The sequence below is a fragment of the Dipodomys spectabilis genome, unplaced genomic scaffold (assembly GCF_019054845.1).
Source record: "Dipodomys spectabilis isolate Male_0828 unplaced genomic scaffold, ASM1905484v1 ptg000365l, whole genome shotgun sequence".
Taxonomy (NCBI): domain Eukaryota; kingdom Metazoa; phylum Chordata; class Mammalia; order Rodentia; family Heteromyidae; genus Dipodomys; species Dipodomys spectabilis.
Genome location: NW_024871042.1, coordinates 6488643 through 6511004, shown reverse-complemented (window position 1 = coordinate 6511004; position 22362 = coordinate 6488643). Strand labels below are relative to the sequence as shown.

The 22362-nt window shown below is 35.0% G+C and overlaps 1 protein-coding gene across 2 annotated transcripts in view; it reads right to left on the bottom strand.

Moving 5' to 3' along the window:
- Xrn2 (5'-3' exoribonuclease 2) overlaps positions 1–22362 on the bottom strand; it is a 73815-nt gene that overhangs the window by 16186 nt on the left and 35267 nt on the right. For both annotated transcript variants that reach the window (XM_042666435.1, XM_042666436.1), the window contains 7 exons: positions 17618–17701; positions 15902–15999; positions 15018–15097; positions 13199–13255; positions 4188–4256; positions 3973–4104; positions 2079–2206 (listed from right to left, as the gene is read on the bottom strand). In XM_042666435.1, coding sequence (XP_042522369.1) covers positions 2079–2206; positions 3973–4104; positions 4188–4256; positions 13199–13255; positions 15018–15097; positions 15902–15999; positions 17618–17701 — 648 coding nt within the window. The remainder of the gene's footprint in view (positions 1–2078; positions 2207–3972; positions 4105–4187; positions 4257–13198; positions 13256–15017; positions 15098–15901; positions 16000–17617; positions 17702–22362) is intronic.

Below are 22362 nucleotides of genomic sequence, written 5' to 3'. Positions count from 1 at the left end.
TGCAGCAATGAGAAGTACAAGTTGTCATGTCGAAAATGAACTTTACAACTTTAGTGGTGGGGGGGGGGAGGATTGGGTGGGGGGATGGTGGGGAGAGGCTGGGAAGGGATGTGAAGGGTAAACAAAAAAAACAACAACAAAATAAAAAAAAATCAGTATGGTGGTTCCTCAAAAAAAAAAAAAAAAAACTTGGAAAGAACTACCCTATATAATCCAGCAATAGCACTCTTAAGCACTTATCTAGTGGTACTTGCACACCCATTTATTGTAGCACTGTTCACAATAGCAAAGCTAAGAAACAACCGAGATACTCTTTTAACAGTTGGATGAGTCAAGAAAATGTGATATACACATACAATGGGATATTAATCAGCTATAATGAAAAATGAAACTGCATTGTTTGCAGGGAAATGCATGGATCTGAAGACCCTCATATTAAGCAAAATATGCCGCCAGGTTGAGGACTAAGGTCACATATTTTCTCTTATATATACAACATATACACAAATACAGAGAAAAATCACATTATTTATATATGATTATAATACATATATATAATCTGATTGAAGTGTAGTATGTACATGTGTGAAATACCATGGTTAAGCTCCTTTGAATAATTAACATGTACTTTTATAAAAAACGAATGACAGAAATGTAAAGCTGGTCCTGTCTGAAGTATGTGTACTAGTGGGAGGGATGAGGGGGAATGGAGAGGGTGAAGGAAGCAAATAGTAAAAATACTTTATGTACATGTCTGAAAATAAAACAATGAAACTTGTTGAGATTGGATTAGGTAAGTCAGAGCAAGATATACTATTTATGTATACATGGATATGTCAAAATGAACCTCCCCTTGTCGAACTGATGATAATAAAAATTAATTTAAAAGTTAAGGTGGATAGGTATCAGTACTTATTGGTAAAATTTCAGAACACAGATAGCTATTTCAAAGTGATTATACTCTTCTGTTGTATGTAGTATAACATGAAATCGATATATGGAAAAATTCAGAAATGTTATCTGCTAAATCTTAGAGGAAAAGCAGCTATTCAGCCACTGTATCATGAGTATCCCCACGGGGGATACTTTGTACCCTTTCTGTGCTTTATTAAATAGAATAAAACTGTTGAAGCTCACAGTTTTTATTATATTATCTCATAATGTTACAATCAATGTCATTAAACCATACAATATAGCAGTCAACAGAGAGAGCATACATCAAAAAGAGGGCCCTGAGAAAACAAGACCTCAAGAATTAATTTTTTCTTAGATTCCAAAATCCAAAAAACCTGCCTGTTTTTTAAAAATGATTTGTACCTTAATTAGCATTAAAACAGTGGCAGATACAGAAGATAAATATTTTCCAATAGTGGGGCACCTGTGGCTCTTGCCTGTAATCCTTGCTACTCAGAAGGCTGAGATCTGGAAGATCACAGTTTAAGGTCAGCCCAGGTAGAGTAGAATAGTTTGCTAGACTCCAATCTCCAAAAGAACCAGAAAAAAAAAAGGCTAGAGGCATTGGTCAAGTGGTGAAGAGTGTCAATCATGAGCAAACAATGAGCTAGAGCTAGAGGCCTTGAGTTCAAGCCACAGAACTGACTTTTTTCTGGTTTAAAGAGGTATTGTCTGTAAATATTCAAGTGGCAGCAATTATCTTCTGTACCTGATTTAACTGTTCAAATGTCAATGAACTCCATATACCTCTTTCTGCATATGTTAACTTGGAAATAGGTTAGTCAGTAAAAGTAAAATAGCTAGTTGTGATGGTAAGGGGAAACAAAGGAGGTAGCAACAATGCTTGATAAGAAATGTACTCATTACCTTTGCCTACGTAATTGTAACCCCTTTGTACGGTAATTTTCACAATAAAAAAAAAGAAAAAAAAAAGCTAGTTGACCTCAATTAACTATATAAATACAAGATAAAAATTATTTGATTTTGCATATATTATTCTTTCATAATTCTTATAGCTTACATATTTTTAAAGCCCACTGTTAAATCTTTTTAGCAATGAGGATTAGAAACTACTTTGTACTGTGATATTTAACTGTTAAAATACAAAATAAGTAAAAACTTACTTGACATAAGTTTTGGGATCTGGGTTTGTCCTCTCAAGAGTGGCCTATATAAGTTTCCCTGGTAAGTCCCAGGTGGTGGTGCAGCATTGCTGTACATGCCAGTCCCTGAGCCTCTTGGCATGACATGGCTGTAAAAGAACCCCCCATATAAGAAAAAAATATAGAGAAATATAACACATCTATAGAAATATATTTAGCATATCAAGCTGACATAAATAAAACAAATGTTAGTAGCCACTTCTTTACTATTACATCTGACTAATAGAAATACCCAAAGTGCATGCAATGGTAATGGTGATTAGCAAGTCTCTACTTGTCACACCAGGATTCTTAACTAAAAATCCTTGAAATATCTAATTGTTGAACGGGTAATTTTTCAGTTTTCTCAAGAACTCCACCTGTCCTATCACTATTATACATTACTACTCTACTACTCAGTTTTCAATTTACTATGTCAAACAGTGCTCTATGCCCTTTCTCTTTGTAGATATTATATGTAGATGTACTTAAACTATGTTGATGACTCATATTTTAGTAAACTTTTTCTCTTCTTACATCAGAATTATATATTTCAATATAGTAGAAATATTTAGGCATATAACTGCTTTTTTAAAATTGCCTTCTCAGGATAAATTCCAAGAAATAAAAATCTGGATAAAAATTGAGTATCCTCAGAACACAGAACTTTTATTATTTAGAGACACTTCAATGTGGCTTCCCAAAGTAGCTAGAGTAACACAAAAAAGTATATTTAGTATATTTTAATTTTTTTGTGCCAGTACTGAGTCTTGAACTTAGGGCCTTGCACTCTCACTTAGCTTTTTCCATTTAAAGCTGGTATATTACCACTTGGGCAAACATCTCCACTTCCTCTTTTTATTCTTAAGAATGAAGACTTTCTAGGAACTAGTCTCAGTGCTGGAAGACATTATGACACTTAGTTCTTACAGCTCTATGATGTGGATAAAAAGTATTTTCTCTACCTTATACACAAGGAAATTGCAGCATAAAGCAGTTCAGAATGCAAATATATTAAGTGGTAGACAAACCATCCCTTACTATTCTCTATATAAATTATATGCTGATCGTAACTTTCTGTCCAAATCAGTTTTGGAAATACTTCTCTCTATACATAATCTCTACAATCAGGAAAAAAACAGTTCAGGAGCTACAAATCCAAAAGATAAAAATCAGAAGGTGGATGCCGGTGGCTCACACCTGTAATCCTAGCTACTAAGGAGGCTGAGATCTGAGGAACATAGTTCAAAGCCAGCCCAGGGAGGAAAGTCTGTGACACTCTTAGCTCCAATAAACACTAGAAAACCAGAAGTGGTGCTGTGGCTCAAGTGGTAGAGCGCTCGCCTTGAGCTGAAGAGCACAGGGACAGCACCCAAGCCCAGAGTTCAAGCCCCATGACCACCGCCCCCTTCACAAAAAAAAAAAAAAAAATCAGAACTTGCAAATGAGGAAATATAAATCAGTAAACATATTATCTCCACAGGCAAAGAAATGCGAATTCGAGCAACAATGAGATGGTTATCACCATTCAAGCAGGGGGTAAAATGTTGAACTGGTGACTGTACTAATATACTAGTTCAAAAAAGCAAAATATAAAAGACATAAGAATCAATAACTCAGCCAGGCGCTGGTGGCTCACGCCTGTAATCCTAGCTACTCAGAAGGCTGAGATCTGAGGATCGCGGTTCAAAGCCAGCCCGGGCAGGAGAGACTGTGAGACTCCTATCTCCAATAAACCATCAGAAAACCGGAAGTGGCGCAGTAGCTCAAGTGGTAGAGCGCTCGCCTTGAGCTGAAGAGCTGAGGGACAGCGCCCAGGCCCAGAGTTCAAGCCCCAAGGCCGACAAAAAAAAAAAAAAAAGAATCAATAACTCACCCCAAAGTCCTAAAGGCTGCTTGATCCAGGTGTACAGGTCGCCGGTCCCGATTAAAGCCAAGTTGTGGCTTCCACTGCCGTCCATTGCTAGATTTTTCCCAGTCACCAGGTTTCAGTACTGCTGCTGGCTTTCTGAGCATTTTAAAATATAATATTTAGTTATAGGGATGAACACTATCCACATAAAATAAATGTAGGTAGTTTAGTGATATTACCTTGCTCCTGGAAGCATAACAGCCTTAAAAATGTAATCTTCAGCAAATTGTGGGTCTTTAAAATTAATACTGCAAGAGAACAATAAACTTTCACGATTAGCGTGGCTTTAATTAATTATCAAGGAAACTGGAGAATTTTTTCTATTTTAACAGAAATAACAAATTCAAAAGCATCTAAATCTGATTTTAGCCAATGATTTTTGCCAAATGACTAGCTTCCTCACTGATTCTGAATACACAGTATTCCTTTTTTTTTGTTTGTTTATGTGGTGCTGAGGAATCGAACCCAGGGCCTCAGACATGCAAGGCAAGCGTTCTACCACTGAGCCACCTTCCCAGCCCTGAATACACAGTATTCCTATACATGGTATTCAGCTAACTTTCTCTGTATGAAAAACTATATTCTGGCTGTGAATGATCAAATAATGGGCACTGCTCCATCCCTCCATTTTTCATTGTTATTAAGTAATTGTATAAAGGGATTACAATTACATAAGATTTTAAGCACAATGCTTCTTGGTCAATGTTGTACCCTGCTTTATTTTGCCCATTCACCGCCTCCCATTCCTACCTTCAAGTTAATTTTCACATAATGTAAACGGAATATAATGACTACATTTGATTATCCTTCCTTCCCTTTATTCCTGTGCCTTCCCTCCAAAAAAACATGTTTCCACTTCCTGATATTCATTTTGATAAACAGTACACTAGTTGTCCGGAGGAGTTACACCTGCGGATTCCTCCCCTCAGTATACTTTCCTTTAGTTTGTATAAATGCATCAGGCCATATATATGCTATCATGCACAGTTGTATTTTAGATCTAGCTTCCACATATGAGAGAAAACATGTCTCTCTCAAGCTGGCTTACTTCATTCAACATGAGTTTTTTCTAGATTCATCTATTTCCCTGGTATTATTCTTATGACATGGTATTATTCTTATGGAAGAGTAAAATTCCATTGAATATATGTATCACATTTTCTTGATTCACTTATCCCTTGCAGGTACTGCTCCAATTCTTAAGAAATTTCACTATGATCATAGACAGGTAAAAGAGGCTAACAACAACAAAATCTAAAAGTAAAAACTATATACAAGTAGGTAAGAAACCTATAAGAGAAAACAATAACACTACCACCAACTCTACAGAACTTCCCAGCTGAAATCCCACACCTTGCTTGCCTTATGTACTTCTTAAAAATAAGGAACTGTTTGAAAACTATACAAATGCTTGCTTCTCAAAGCTGTATACTCAGAATTGGAGTATAAACTGAGTCAAACTTCCTTTCTGGGTTGGAGACAGTGATACATACATATGTATCTATCCTAAAGTTTGCTAGGATAAATATACACATCTGCTTTCTGACCCAGCAACATTTCTAGTTATGCATCAGATTTATGCTTAAATATGTTCATAACATCTTTATTCATAATGCTGAAAGATTATATAAGTATATGAATAACAGTGGGGTGCCTATCACATAGTTATTATCAGGATATGCACTGGTGAACACACTTTGATCAACAAACAGTTCCGCATCCCCCCATAGTAATGGAAATCAATACTGTGTGATAAGAGTATAAGGAAGTAGAAAATAGGTACACAAGAGATGCCAAGTCAAAGAATGTGTGTGTACTGGCCTTCTGGGTGCACATCTTTGTCAGTGTGTGGAAAGAAGTTGAGGAAGAAGGGAACTCTTCTACTAGGGGACCAACAAACAAACAAACAAACCACACAATACAACTAAAAGGCTATAGTTTAAGGTAGAACAGGATTGGTAATAAGATGTCAGAAAAAAAAAGAACAAAGATATTGTTATAATTACAAAACTATAGTAAACTATAGGCCTACTGGCTCATATCTATAATCCTAGCTACCCAGGCAGCTGAGATCTGAAGATCAAAGTTCTGAGCTAGGGCTGGGAAGGTGGCTCAGTGGTAGAGCGCTTGCCTTGCATGTCTGAGGCCCTGGGTTCGATTCCTCAGCACCACATAAGCAAAAAGAAAAAAGCCGGAAGTGGCGCTGTGGCTCAAGTGGTAGAGTGCTAGCCTTGAGCTGAAGAGCTGAGGGACAGCGCCCAGGCCCAGAGTTCAGGCCCCATGACCGGACCCCCCCAAAAAAAACAAAAAAAAAAAACAAAAACAAAAAAACAAAGTTCTGAGCTAGCTTAGGCAGACAAATGTATGAGGCAATTATCTCTAGTTAACCAGAAAAAAGCTGGAAGTGGAGTTGTGGCTTAAATGCAAGAGTGTTAGCCATGAGGGAAAGCCAAGCAAGAGCATGAAGCCCTGAGCTGGATGCTTTGAGTCCAAGCTACAGTATTGGGGGAAAAACAAACAGTTTCCAGAGGGGTTTAGAACTCTCTGAAACCATAAGCAAAATAAATCTTTCCTCTCTTAAGTTCTTAGGTATTACTTTATAAAAACAAATAACTAGTAAAAAACTAATAACTAGTAACTAATTTGGCACAGAAAGTAACTAATACAACATATATGCAAAAAATTATCAACAAAATACTAGTAAACCAAATTCAACAGCCCATAAAAAAGATCATACAGGGCTGGGAAGGTGGCTTACCGAGTGCTTGCCTAGCATGCATGAAGCCCTGTTTGATTCCTCGGTACCACATATACAGGAAAAGCCAGAAATGGTGCTGTGGCTCAAGTAGTACAGTGCTAGCCTTGAACAAAAAATAAAAAAGCTCAGGAACAGTGCCCAGGCCCTGAGTTCAGGCTGTAGGACTGGTAAGCAAAAAGAAAAGAACATACACTTGACCAAGTGGGATTTATCCTCAGGCTGTAAGGCTGGTTGAATACTCACAAAGAGTAATTACAATACATTACATTAGGAGATTAAAACCATATGATTGTCTCAACAGATGCAAAAAAGTATTCAGAATCCTTTCCTATTAAAATACCTCAATGAATTAGGCATGGAAGGAAAATACCTCAACAAAATAAATATTATACATGAAAAACCACATTAAATATGCTAAATAGGAAAAAAAACTTTAAAGATGTCCAAAAACCCAAAAGATGTCCATTTTTACTGATCCTATTAATACTCTTAGACTTGGTCATAAAAATTAGGAAGACAGAAAAACAGTGAGGAGTCGATGCTTATCATCATGTACCAATATCAACTCACAGTGGATCAAAGACCTCAACATTAGACCTAAAACTTTGCAACTACTGCAAAAGAGAAGAGAAATATTAGAACTTATAGGCACAGGCAGAAACTTTTTGAAGAGTCCCAGTGGCACAGCAGATAAGAGAAAGTTGGGACTAATAAAAGTAGTTGCAAATACAAAAGTCAATGTTTAAGAAAATAGTATTTTTATTACCATTGTGAAATGGCTGAAAAGTAAATCTAAAAATCAGTCCTGTTCATAATACACGAAATATATATTTTTTTGGTAGTTTTGGATTTGAACTCAGGGCACCGAGCTTGCTAGGCTAGTATTACTTTCTCTACTATTTAATTTTGATATATATATATATATATATATATATATATATATATATATATAATCTTGATATCTAATGGTTTTTGCTGCCTCTGTGTGTGTGTGTGTGTGTGTGTGTGTGTGAGAGAGAGAGAGAGAGAGAGAGAGAGAAAGAGAAAGAGAAAGAGAAAAAGAGAGAAAGAGGGGGGGTCTCAGAAACTTTTCTGCCTTGGCTATCCTAGAACTGTAATCTTCTCTTCCCAATCTCTTGAATATTAGGATTATAAGCATGAACCACTGGCACTCGCCCAAAATTTAAAAATAATAAAATCTCTAGAAATAAATTAAAGAATTAAAACAAGGAAATGAAATATCTCTAAAATAAAAACCATTTTAAAAACTTATGAAAAATAATAGAAATCATACAAAAATGGAAAATGGAAGGACATTCATGTTCATGAAGTAGAACACTGTTAAAATTTCCATATTTTCATAGGCAATCTGCATGATTAAATGCAATGGTATTCTTCACAGAATTGAGAAAAACAACAAATATGGAACCATAAAAGACCCAACATAGCTAAAGCAATTCTTAGAAAATCAGATAACAAAGCGGGAAGCATCACAATACCTACTTCAAAACACACTACAGATCTATATTGATCAAAGCAGTTTAATAATGGATTTAAGATACAGTAATCAACAGGACTTTTAGAAATCTAGAAATTAACACACGTTTATAGCCAACTGATTTTTGAAAAAATTTTCAAGTGTTCAGCAAATGGTATTGGGAAAGCTGGATATCATTAAAAAACAAAACAAAACAAAACAAAAAAACAACAAAACCCACCATCAACAACTACATCCCTATATCTCACTATTTAAAAAAACCAACTCAAAATGGGCTAAGATCCTAGATGAAACTATGAAACTACTAGAAAAAAAACATAGGGGAAACACTTCTCAATTCACTGTAAAGATCCTAAATGAATGGACAACAAAAACAAAACAGGACACATGAAATTGTATCAGTGAGGAAGTCTTTGCAACATCAAAGAAAATACAAACGAAACAAACTACAGAACAGACAATATTTTCCAATTGCTAATCACACAAGGGGATAATATCAAGAGTATGCAAGGAAACAACAAAATGTGATTAATAATGAGCAAATGATCTAAATAGACATTTCTCAAAAGATATATTAATGGCCAATAAGTATTTTCAAAATGCTTAACATCATTATTAATACAAATTAAAACCACAATCAGATTACTAAATCACCCCATACAGAATAGTTAGTGAAGATGTAAAGGAAAACAACTATTTTTCCTGCCTCTCTCTCCCTAGATATAGTTTCAACTATGTGGCCCAGGCTGGCCTCTAATGTACAATCCTTAGCCCAAGCTTCCAGAGTGCTGGGATTATTATAGGTATGTACCATAGAATTCACAAAAGTTTAGGAATCATTCAAGTCCTGATCAAAGAGACCTAGCTGATCACTGAATATCATCACTAGAGACCCCAGGGATCATGACTTGAAAGTAGGTCTAAAAGAATAAATGTTACTTTATCTCTACCCTAACAAAGTATAAAACCAAGCCTGGAGATATGGGAACTTTAAGGGTGACAATGGGTTGACTTAATCTAAGTGTTGGTCAATGAGGAAGAATTCATTAAGCTGGACATAATTTTTAAAAATTATAAGTGCATGTTTATGTTTATAAGGAAAATATAAATAGAAAAGTTGTAAGCAAGCTTAAGAGTAGGAAGGGAGGGAAGAAAGAAAGGAGAGAAGTGAGGAAAAGGGGGAGGAAGAGAGAGAGGGATAAGAGAAAGAGGAAAAAGAAGGCAGGAAGGCAGATATTTTTTCTTGTTTGATTCACTTTATGAATTATTATAAGAACCAAGCACTGTATCACACACTCATAATCCCAGAGGTAGGGGTAGGGGTATCACAGTTCAAGGCCTGCCCTGAGGCAAAGTGTATGTGACCTTAGTTGAAATATAAACTACAGCAAAAAGGACTGGAGGCACAGCTCAAATGACAGAACTCTTGTCTAGCAAGTAGATCTGGAGTTCAAATCTCAATACTACCAAAAAGGAATTACTTTTAGCAATGCAAGTTTAAGTACTATTATTGAAAACACTTTTTTTTTTTGGGCGGTCGTGGGGCCTGAACTCTGGGCCTGGGTGCTGTCCTGAGCTCTTCAGCTCAAGGCAAGCACTCTACTACTTGAACCACAGCCGCCACTTCTGGTTTTCTGGTGGTTAATTGGGAGCTAAGAGTCTTACAGACTTTCCTCCCAGACTGGCTTTGAACAGTGACCTTTAGATCTCAGCCTCCTGAGTAGCTAGGATTATAGGCATGAGCCACTGGCGCCCCATTTACATTGTTATTTTGTAGAGCATTACCACACTTCACAAAGAAAGGAGAAAACGCCTAATACCAAGTCTCATTTTTATTCTACCTTTCACTAATACGTTCTGCAATTAATGCTAAATTAGCATACCAATGCAAACTATTCTTAGAGGGAAATTTTTATGACTCCCATACTTGACATTTTAAAACCCTTAAGGGAGTTTATAAAATTGTTAAATTCTATCAGAAGACAGTAACTAGTTCAGTATCCTACCCAGTACTACAGGCAGTTGAACCCTAAAACGTGTTTTCTTAACTATTAAGTCTAGGGCTGATAGCTTGCATTTCACACTTTCAAGCCTTAGATTTTTGCTTAATTGCCTGCCAACCACGAGCCTTGCTAATACTGCAGCGGTTATATTTAAAAACTAATCTTGAGATGTACTGTACTCATAAATTGATATGTGGAACTGAAACACTTCCTATACAATGAAAGGTAACAATAAATAAAAATGAATTAAAAAAATTCATCTTGACACAGATCCACATTAAAAGAAAATTCCTCTGGAAGAGATAAAATGTTCTGTTCTTTGCCTGATTTACCCAAAGGGGAACAGAGATGTTTGAGAAACATTGCTTTAAAGGGAAGTATAGAGTTCTTAGAAGAATGTGTCAAGTACTGGATACAAAATTATAAATATTAAGCATTTATATATTGTGCTCTACTAAGTTCTGTGAGAGAAATATTAAACATCGAACAGTAATACTGCTGAAAATAATAGACATAAAACATATAAATTATATTCTATGGGTTTCCTTTTACTTGTTTTTTTGTTGCATTTGACATTTTATGACATTTTTGGTTTTTGTCAAACTGGTTTCACTATACAGCCCAGGGTGCCCTTGAATCTTCCTGCCTTTCTCCTGAGTGTTAGGATGACAATGTGTGTCACCATGCTGACATATACCCTTTGCTTTGAAAGAAAATAAAATGAAACAAGAAATAAAAAACAAAGAAAGGTAGACTACAGGCAAGCAAAAAAAGAAGCAGCACTCTAAGGAATGGTAGAAAGACAGGGGTCAAAGGGATATTGAAGAGACCAGCAACATGGTGAAGAGGTAATCTTAAGGAATGGGAGATTCAGGTACAGAACTATAGATGTGTCAAATTATAACAGGCCTTGAAAATGCAAAAGTGTATCTGAATAATGCAAGATTCTAATGTGTAGTTATGCTAAGAAGATAACTTTTCTGGAACCTAAAAATTATATGTAGAAAAGCTTATGTATTTAAAGTTAACAAAAAATTATAAGCAAAAAATTCTATGCTTAAACCAATTAAAATAGCAAAGAAAAACTGGAGTGAGAAAAATTAAGGGAGGCAGCTCAGATTTATTCAAAGAGAAGCTACTAATATGTTGAATGCTTAACTGAAATAAAAATTGAAAGAAAATAAAAAGGTCCTCTCTCCCCATTTCTCTCCTGTTCCTTTTATAAATGTAAGATACTTTTTACATTTTCTCAACATTCCAAATAGGATAAAACATGATGTGAATAACCAAACTAAATTCAACTTAAGGAAATAATTTTCCAACTACAGAAGAGGACACTGGATGCATCTAAATAGAAAGGGAAAAGAAGAACAGAATTAACTGACACTGAAGGCTACAGCTTCAGATTTTTGTATATAAAACAAACTCTGGATACACATCAAGCCCTGAAATAAGCACACAAAACACTACATAAAGTAAGTGAATTCTGGCTTCCACGTTATCCCTCAGAGAAAACAATGAAATTTACCAGAGAAAACAATGAAATTAGGTAAGAGTTAACTTTGATCTTTGTTATTTTCTTTAGGAAAACAACAAAAAAATATTTTTAATATCAGTTTTCAACATACATTTGAGTATGCCCAGAAACCTGGAGTTTGTTTTAAACTTAATAAACACAGTGAATACCAAATACTAAAGCCTGCTTCAGGCTCAGAAGTAACATCTGCAACATCTAAACAAAGACTTCCAAAACTTGTTCATTCTCTAACATTGTTGTGAGCAAGTCTGTCTATACTAATCACAAAGCTAAGCAGAATTAACTATTTCTATAAGGGTAGGCAATAAGACCCAGAAGAACTGAGAAGCATAAGCAAAAATGTGACAACCAAAAAGAGAACTGGTGGGGTTAATGGGTCTCAAGCATCGATGTAAGACCCCACAGGTTAATACACACTGTCCACACTGAATTTGTCAGAACCAGATTGTTTGTGATGGGCTTAGCAACATGGCTTTGAAGTCTGTACTCTACCCTTAACAACAGAGCACAGAGATAAAGTGCCATGACAAATTATGTGTAAAAGTTAAATAAAAAATTACATGTAAAGATAAATGAAATCACCTAATCTAGTTAAGATTTTCCCAATGCATAATAGTTTTCTTTAAGTAAGAGACATTCTAAAATGGCAATCAGTTACTACTAAATCCATTAACTATAAAAAACAATATGCTTATATTTAAATAATAAATACGCTTATTTTAGATGAGGAAGTGAAGTAAAATCTAAACCATTTTCTGTGAGGAAGAAAAATCATACAAATGGATGGAAAAGAAAAAGAACACTCAGAAAAAGCAGGTTTTTACCCAATTCTTGAATTCCTAATATGTGTTTGCTTTAAGACTTGCCTAAAGATTGGAAAACAAATCCTAGCATCAAGACTAGTAATTATATCACACATAGAAGTGTGTGTGTATTGATTTTTATTCTAAGTAGCTGAATTTTCACAATTCCATTCAATCCCATCTCTGTTTTTAAATTTTGCAGTGACACAATTATAAAAATAATTAATTTGTTATAATACAGCAAAGCAGTATAAGCCACTAGGGTATAGAGATCTGTTTGTTCCTGGATGGTGAACTACTACAAACTCTACTTTCTGCCTCCCACTTTCCTAATCCAGGAAGAATTAAAGGTTGTCAAGGGAAACCAGAAAACAGATAAGCATGCTTGTTAAGTCAGTAGCCTTAACAATATACATAATTTAAAGTCAAGAGGTTCTGCTCTGAGGTCTACAACACAGGGACTCTCAAAGCATTGGTGGATTAACAGCTGCTATTTCCTTGTAAACCAAAGATTAAAAAGCAAAAAACAAAAAACTATTTTTAAGTTCTGAGCTGTTTCCTAAGCAAATGCTATGATTTTGGAAAACTTACCTTATTGCTGTATTCTGTGTTAGGTCCCGCAACATGGGAACAGGAGAGCATACAATTCTAAAGAGAAATGAGAAGAGCCATCTGTTTGTAAATTGTAACCTTTCAGATAAGTAGAAGTAAAATGTTGCTATGTTTGCTAAGCTTTAGTGCAATGCACTAACAAAAACATTTCTTTAAAACATGAATCTGCCTTCCTTGTTTATCATCTCATAAACAGAGAAAAATTATGACAAAGGACTTAACCTATAACAAACAGGTACCTCAAAAGAAAGAACCATTGTTCATCATTAACCATAGATATTTAACCTCATGAGCTATCAGGGAAATGAAACTGGAAACTACAAAATGCCAATAAGCATCCAGCATACTGACAAGTATTTACATAAAAAGGATGAAGAGATATATACTCTCTGATTAACAGTTTAATGAGTAGTTGAATAAGTAGTTCTCAAACTCTGTTCTCTGAACTTTTTATATCCTTAAAAATGATCTAGAGGGATAATGAGGGGATGAGGTTGATAGGGTACATTGTACACACAAATGGAAATATCACAATGAAACCTCCCTTTGTATAACTAATGTGTACTAATAAAAAAAAACCTTTAAAAATTAAAAATTATTCTTAAAATATTATGGAGTGCCAAGAGCTTTGGTTTATGTTAACTATGTGTCTCAGTATTTTCCTATTAAAGATTAAAGCTAAGAAAAATTTAAAGGTACTTAATAAACAAGGTACCCCATGACTCATGCTTATAATCCTATCTACTCAAGAAGCTGAGATCTGAGAATCCAAGTCTGGAGCTGCTGGGGCAGACAAGTTTGAGACACTTTTCTCCAATTACCACCAAAAAGCCAGAAGTAGAGCTGTGGCTCAAGTGGTGCCAACCTTGAGTGGGCAAGTTCAAAGGACAGTGATTAAGTCCTGAGATCAAGCCCCGGTACTGGAACAAAACAAAATTAAAAGCAAAACTACTATTTAACATAAAAAATTAATTTTAATTAAAAATAGCTGTATTTTACAAAGTAAACAAAAAAACCTTAGAATAGGGTCAATGCTTTACATGCTTTTTGGTTTGTGCATGTGTGACAATACTTGAACTCAGAGCCTTGTGCTTTCACTTGACTTTTTTGCTCCAGGCACACCTTTTTTGCTATAGCCACACCTCCATTTCCGTTTTACATTTTTGAAAATCAAAATATCTGTCTGACTTAATATAACTACTACTCCTCTGCTGCTGCTGCTGCTTTTTTTCTTCTTCTTCTAGGTGCCATCTAGGGACTTGAAGTAAGGGTCTGGGTTCTGTCTGTGAGCTTTTTTTTGGTAAAGTTTTTTGGGTAGTTTGTAGGTGATAAGAGTCTCATACTTTCTTGCCCAGGCTGCTTTTGTACTGTGATCCTTAGATTGGAGTTTCCTGCGGAGCTAGGATTACAGGCATGAGCCACTAACACCCAGCTTCTTCTTTGCTTCTTAATTTCACCTGTTAAGGTGTCATCCATTTAGCCCCTAACAATGTACACATAAGAAAGAACACAGAACAGCAAGTAGCACCACAACATTAGTATTATTATGAAAACAGTTTTGACCCTGTGGGTGCCCTGACGGTTATCAGGCACTCTCAAAGATCGCCACAGAAGTTAAAACAGCTACTAAATACTGAAGAGATAGACTTTGAATCCAAGCCTTTTGTCATTCACTATGGCTGTGTTTTGTTTTAAATATAATTTTCTTGCAATTACTTGAAAATAAACATTAGACAAATGAAAAATGCTGATTAAAATTCCTTCTAGTCACTTTAATTATATACAAATGAATGCTTACTGATCTGGAAGAACAGCTTCTTCATCCAAAGTAAACTTTCCTTGAATCCCATGACACAGTTCAGGTGGTACATCTACTGGCTGTGGAAAAACACATTGTTGACTATATGCCCAAATGAATGGGAAGTGGATGAAAGCAGGTATTGGTTCACTAAAATTCATAGGAGTATTATTCTAAAGAGCCTACAGGTAAAAACTATCAATTATCAACAGATAACTGGATAAACAAAATGTGGCATTTACACATTAACAGAAAATCATCCAGCCATAAAAAGGAACATTTTTGTGCATGCTACAACACAGATGAATCTTTAAAAAAATTAAGTGAAATAAATCAGACAAATACATAAGTACAAATATTGATTTCACTGCAATATGGCACCAAGAAGGACAAATTCAGAGGTAGAAAGTAATAGAAAGGTTACCAGTAGCTAGAAGACAGTGGAATAGTTAAGTTTTTATTTTTTGTTTGTTTTTGCCAGTCCAGGGGCTTGAACACAGGGATTGGGTGCTGTCTCTGAGCAGCTTTGTGCTCAAGGCTATCATTCCACCATTTGAGCCACACTGCTACTTCTCCCTTTTTCTAAGTGGTTTATTGGAGATCAGAGTTTCATGGACATTTTTGCCTGGGCTGGCTTTGAACCATGATCCTCAGATCTCAGCCTCCTGAGTAGTTAGGAATACAGTTGTGAGTAACTAGCATCCAGCAAGGAAGATATGCTTTAATAATATCTAATGGTTGAAGAACTTCTGGATGAGATTAAAAAATTATGGAGATAAAATACGTGGTTGTATAATACCATAAATGTACTTAATATAACAGAATTTTACTAAAAGTTTTAAAATGAGTTCTTAATTTTTTTTTAAGCACATGATATACAATACCTCTGAGGAACCTGTCTGGTACAGCTCTGAAATGAAATCGTGAAGTGGGTGATGTTTCCCCACAAACAAGACATCACCTCCCAGGCTGTTTCTTCTGTCTGAGGAAAGAGTAAGAAAAAGCTTAAGACCACACATCAAACCAATCGTCTTTCTAAGACATTTATTGGATATGGAACATTTTTTTTTTTTTGGTGCTGGTCCTGGGCTTGAACTCAGGGCCAGGGCCTGAGCTTTCTTTCTCAAGGATAATGCTCTGCCAAGTGAGCCACAGTCCATTTCTGACTTTTTAGGGCTTAATTGGAGATAAGAATCTCACAGACTTTCCTGCCTGTTCTAGCTTCAAACTGTGATCCTCAGATCTCAGCCTCTTTAGTAGCTAGAGTTACAGGTATGAGCCACTTGTGCTCAGAGGAAGATGTTTTAAATACAAAAAAAAAAAAAAAAAGGAAAATAACTACATCTTTAAAAACATCCAGTATAAAATCTATAAAAAATAATTTTAAAGTGATAGAACTAGACGTGAGACATGGCCTTATGGAAGAAAAAATATTCTGACAATGAGTCTCAAAGATCAGTGACTATCAGAAAAGTTATCCCTGAAAAGTATCTGAGTATAAGAGAAAGGGCAAAGTTGTCTTATTCAAAAAGTGTTCAATTACCTGATATTAAAAATGTGTAAGTATTCCTGAGGAAATACAAACTATCATCCAATTACAGGGATTATTCTACACATAATTGATAAATTGTTTCTTACAATTACTAAGTAAAAATTTCAGCAGAAATTAGCTTTACGATTTCCTTCCCCATCTAATACACTATTGTCAAAATTACAAAATGCTATGTTATGCAAGATAATATTTTAAATTAATATTCTAAAGGTAAATGTTTGTTTCACCTTAATGCTTCAAGTAAAGCTTTTATTTGGCAATGATGGAGTTAAGACAAATTGAGTAAGTTAATAATATCTTCCCAATAGGCAAGTACTTTGTGTGCAAAATATCATGTAAGAATGAAGAGGTCCAGGACATTCTTTTTGTTTTGTTTTGCCAGTTGTGGGGCCTGAATTCTGGGCCTGGGTCCCTCAGCTCTTCAGCTCAAGGCTAACGCTCTACCATGTGAGCTACAGCTCCACTTCTGGCTTTTTCTGTTTATGTGGTGCTGAGGAATCAAACCCAGGGCCTCATGTATGCAATGCAAGCACTCTACCACTGAGCCACCTTCCCAGTCCCAGGATATTCTTAAGTGTCACTTTTTAATACATTCAAGAAATATTTTAAATCAAGAGCTTTATTTAAATACTACTCAATTTATACATGATTAATAAAAGTTAATAAATAGCAGGAAAAAGACAAATTTATGACTTATATCTCCATGCGAAAGTTGACAAATGGGGTAATTTTTTCTTGTATGTGTGCCAGTAATAGGGCTTGAACTCAGGGCCAAGGTGCTCTTGCTAAGCTTGTTTGCTCAAGGCTGACACTCTACTACTTGAGCCACAGCTGCAGTTCTGGCCTTTTGCTAGCTAATTGAAGATAAAGAGTCTCAGAGATGTTCCAGCTGGTTTCAATAACTTAGATCCTCAGATCTCAGCCTCTTGAAAAGCTAGGATTACGACTGGCATCTCTGGTGCCTCGTAAAAATGTTCAATTTTATACAGACATGTAAAGTCTATGTTACACAGACTCAGATCTGAACAAGTAGCAGTGTAACTCTTACTCTCTTCTGGAGTGAGATCTGGGTACACCTCTTCTAAGGCAGCTCTCAGCCTTCGCTCATCCACAAATGGTAGCAGAGCAACACCTGGGAAAACCAACCAATACAAATCATCCCAGCTATTATGAGCACCTCATTCCAAGTTACATTGGTCTATACAGACATATTTTGTAGAATATCAAGACATTTTGGAACTCAACTCCATTACCTAATTTAGCAAAAACACAGATTCAACTATTTTGTATGTGGTAGTAGAAGAAATACCCTTCACATTTTTCATACTTCCCATGGCTCATTTGTGGTTTTTGAGTCTTTGTGTGATAGATATTTAAGCAAAAAGAACAAGTGCCCATCTAAACACCAATCTATGGTCTTTCCTTACTTGCTAAGATGCTTTCAATAAGGCAAATAATCTTCTGAGGGTTTGATTGTATGCTTTTGTGGTAGCTGGTTTTCTCTTTTGAAAAATACAGGTAACTCAAGTACTTCTATTCAACTAGACTCTATGAATGATGTCTTCTCGATCTAAAATCCCAAAGTATTCTATTTATATTTTAAAGCCCATCAAGCAGGTGATATAGAAAAGCTAAGAGACTTACAGATGAGGAACAGAACAGGAACATGCTATTTGTACAGAGGCTGAAAATGATCATATGGAGTATGCTATAATTAAGGGCATTACTTTAAGAACCTATTATTTCAGGGAAGCTCATCAGTAATGAAATATCTATTACTAGAAAAACAAATGTTATCTAGACATTGCTAGTGGCAATGTAAAAAGTAGTGGCTAAGTAAAACTTGCACACAATAAAGATAAATGCTAAGTAGAATTAAATAACTTTGAAACTATAGCCACTCAAAACTGATGTATTAAAAAAAATTCTAAGAAATGAAAAGATTTTCAAAGTTATTATTTACTTAGATATTACATTTTTAAAGTAAGAAAATAAGTAAGCTTACTACTAAGTAAGAAGAATTTTTAAGATTAAAAAGAAACTAAATTCTAGCACGCATTATAAAAGGAAGTGATGTAAAAAATATCGGTATCACCTCAGTCAGGCTATTTAAATTACTGCTAGACACTTCCATGGAAACTAGAGTTTCTCAAGTTTTGTTTGTTTTTAGTAAGGAGAAATATATAATAAACAAGAAATTAATATACTATCTGGCTTCCCCTCCCCCTACTCCAGTAGATTTTTCCTACCATATTAACCCTAGAAGCTAAATCTGATTCAATTATCAACTCACAATGCTACAAGGGCAAAAAAATTATCAAGCAATAAATCAACCTTGCAGACCAGAGCAGAAAGCAATGCTTTACAACCTGAGAGCTTGAGAATATACTGAGAGTAAAAATAAGAATAGCAGCTACTAATCTCTGAGCTCTTACTATGTTCTAGGCATTACTTCCTTAATCCTCTTAATCACCCCAAGACAACCCAGGTAGGAGTTATGTTCAAGTAAGAAGTCCTTCAAATATGAGCTCTAGAGTCATCAGACTCTTTGGGTTCAGAATCTGAATCTGCCAATATGATAAAACTACTTAAATTCTCTATTTGCATGTAAAATACACAGCAATTAAAACACTACTATACTATATATCTCTACTAGACAAATTTTACAAAAACACAATATTGCTGTTTATCTATATATAATGTTGGTAAATACACACCTTCAAAAATGGTGAAAAGTATTGAATTATATTTTATCTTTCTATAATTTTAAGATATATTCAATACAGGCATAAACTTAATGCTGTCTTATTAAAAAACCTTAATGCTGTAATAATTATCATTACTCCAACTAAGTTGTAAAACTATGTATGGAAGAATAACTATTTCCTAGTAATATTTAATTTTATCTAAAAATGCTCTTGCCTGGGACCTTAGATGAAAATATTAATATGTAGTAATAATACATTGCAAAATTTACATCTACCCAGAAATGAACACAGACTCTCAAGAGACCCTCAAATAGCCAAAACAACACTGAACAAGAATAAACTTGGATGGCAGAATTTCTGACATCACTTACTAAAGCTTCAATAATTGAAACAGTATAGTTCAGGTATGAAGATGACATATACACAACAGAATAGAGAGCCCCAAAATAAATGCTCATAAATATGATTAACTTTCAATGAATGCTAAGACTATTCCAGGGGAAAAGAGCTTTTCAATAACCGATGAGAAAATTTGATGTTTAGATATAAAATAATGAAGCTAGATCCTTACATTACACAACAAAAACTCTGACTGCTTAGCAAAGTTCAAACCCCAGTACCACCCACTCCTCACCAAAAAAAACCCCACAAAAATCTCAAAATAGATCAAAGATCTAAATGTAGGAGCAAAATAATTACAGAAATAGATGGGGAAAAAAACTGAATTAAAAGAAAAGGTCAGGAAGCTTCAGTGAAAATAAAAAAGAAAGAGGGAGAAAAGAAGAGAAAGAAAAGGGGAAGAGAAAAAAGAAAAATTGAGAGAGCTTCATGCAATGGACTTGGCAATGATTTCTTGGATATGACACCAAAGGCACAAGCACAAATGGATTTCTCTAACTTAAAAACTGTTGTGTATTAATGGATATTAAAACAGAGGGTAAAGACAACACACAGAATAGGAGAAAATATATGCATATCATATATCCAAAAGAATTTCTAGGGGGGGGGGGTGGGGGGGGTATGATTGGGTGGGAGGGAGGGGGGAGGCTGGGAAGGGAGGTGAAGGGTAAACAAAGGAGGAGGCTGCAATGCTTGGTAAGAAATGTATGCATTTTCCTGCCCATGTAATTGTAACCCCTCTGTACAGTATGTTCTCAAATAAAATTAAAAAAAAAAAAAATACAAAAAAAAAAAAAAAAAAAAAGAATTTCTACAGGCTATGGATGTAGCAGTGATAGAGCCCTTGTCTAGCATGTGTGAGGACCTAGATTCAATTGCTAGCAATCACACAGACACACACACGAATTAAGTTCTATAATGCAACAACTAAAAATCAAACCCAATTAAAAAATGACAAAGAACTTTTTCTGAAGATATGTAAATGGTCAGTAAGTACATGAAAATATGCTTAATATCAGTAATCACTATGGAAATGTAAATAAAAACCATCATGTTATAATGTTATAACTAATGGGATAACTATTATTTAAACAATAGAAAATAACAAATATATTGGCAAGGACCCTGGCTTCTTTTCCCTATTGAAAATATTTGTCAGTGATTTAAATGATACAGAATACAATAATACAATAGCAATTTGTGTACATTTATAAACTTAATAAACTGAGGCAAAGACTTAATTTTTTGCTCATTCAACAAGTATATAAATGCATTTACTCCTTTAGTTATTTTACTATCTCTAATTTTTTATGCCTCTTCTCTCTTTAATCAAAATCCTTCCACAGAGCTGCTTGAAAAGCTGAGACTCCAAGCTATGTACATATGACCAAAATAGGCACTCTTTTACCTCATATAACTTCAACCAGTGAGGTATGTTTCTCATTATTGTTGCATTAAGCTTGTATGAAATTTAAAATAGTTTTGTCATTCTGTCTCATGATTCTCTTTAAATCACTTTTATTGGATGGTATAACCACACTATAGGGAATAATCAAGAAAAAAAGCGATGCTGGAAAGAATTAAGTCTGTTTTATTGATCACTGCTCTCTATTACCAGTAGGTAATAGAAATACATTCTACACAGAAGTGATAGGGGAATAGATAGGGTTGGACAACAGAAGGGCTGTTTTTCCTAAACAGGAACTATAAAAGGCCACAGAGGTAGTAAAGAGGCCTGTTCAAATCATTTAGCGATGCAAATTATGAGCGAGTTCAGGAGTCTTTACTAACATGAGAAAACAGTCTTGTGCCTACGACTTGACACAAGAACAAATAGCACAGTTGGGTGTTCTCATGCAGTAGAAAGCCTTGGTAATTAAAAACTATTCTGGAAAGATTAAAAAAAAAAGAAAGAAAAGAAAAAAAGTGAAATGATAATTTCACCAAATGTGTTTATTATCCTGAAAAAACATGGAGAAAGAACAGGTTAAAACAACTGCAAAAATCTGAAATGACTGCTGAAATTTTGGGGGTGAAACAAAAGCTCGCCTACTGGCTCAGTAGGTGGGAGATTTATCATGCCTGACATTCTATAGCCAACATCTAAATTTAAGGTGTTTAAATTTAGTATTAATCTTATATTGCTATTCCTGTAAAAATGCATTCCTTTGAGAAATGAAAAAAAGCAATGACCAATGCCAAGTATTTAAATAAGGATTTCAGTACATTTTTCACAAATTTCAATAAAGTATAAGTAAATATCCATGTGGAAACTACCATGTTTCTTTCTCTTTCAAAGGTGATACAAACTACTGACTGAATAGAACAAATGTCACTAATTAATTACAAAGGAGACAAAACCTGTAATTACTAAGGTCTTTGAAATCGAGTTGCTATTAATCAGAATGTTACAATTAAAACTGTTATTAATCAGGTGGGATAACTGCAGGTGGGATGAATATCAATTTTTGTACACAATTCAGAAATTATTCATTTCCTGGATTACTCCATGCATGAAGTATGACTGCTCAGTTTTTTTTTTTTTTGCTGGTCGTGGGGCCTGAACTCTGGACCTGGGATCTGTCCCTCAGCCGTCAGCTCAAGGCTAGAGCTCTACCACATGAGCCACAGTGTCACTTCTGGCTTTTTCTGCTTATGTGGTGCTAAGGAATCAAACCCAGGTACT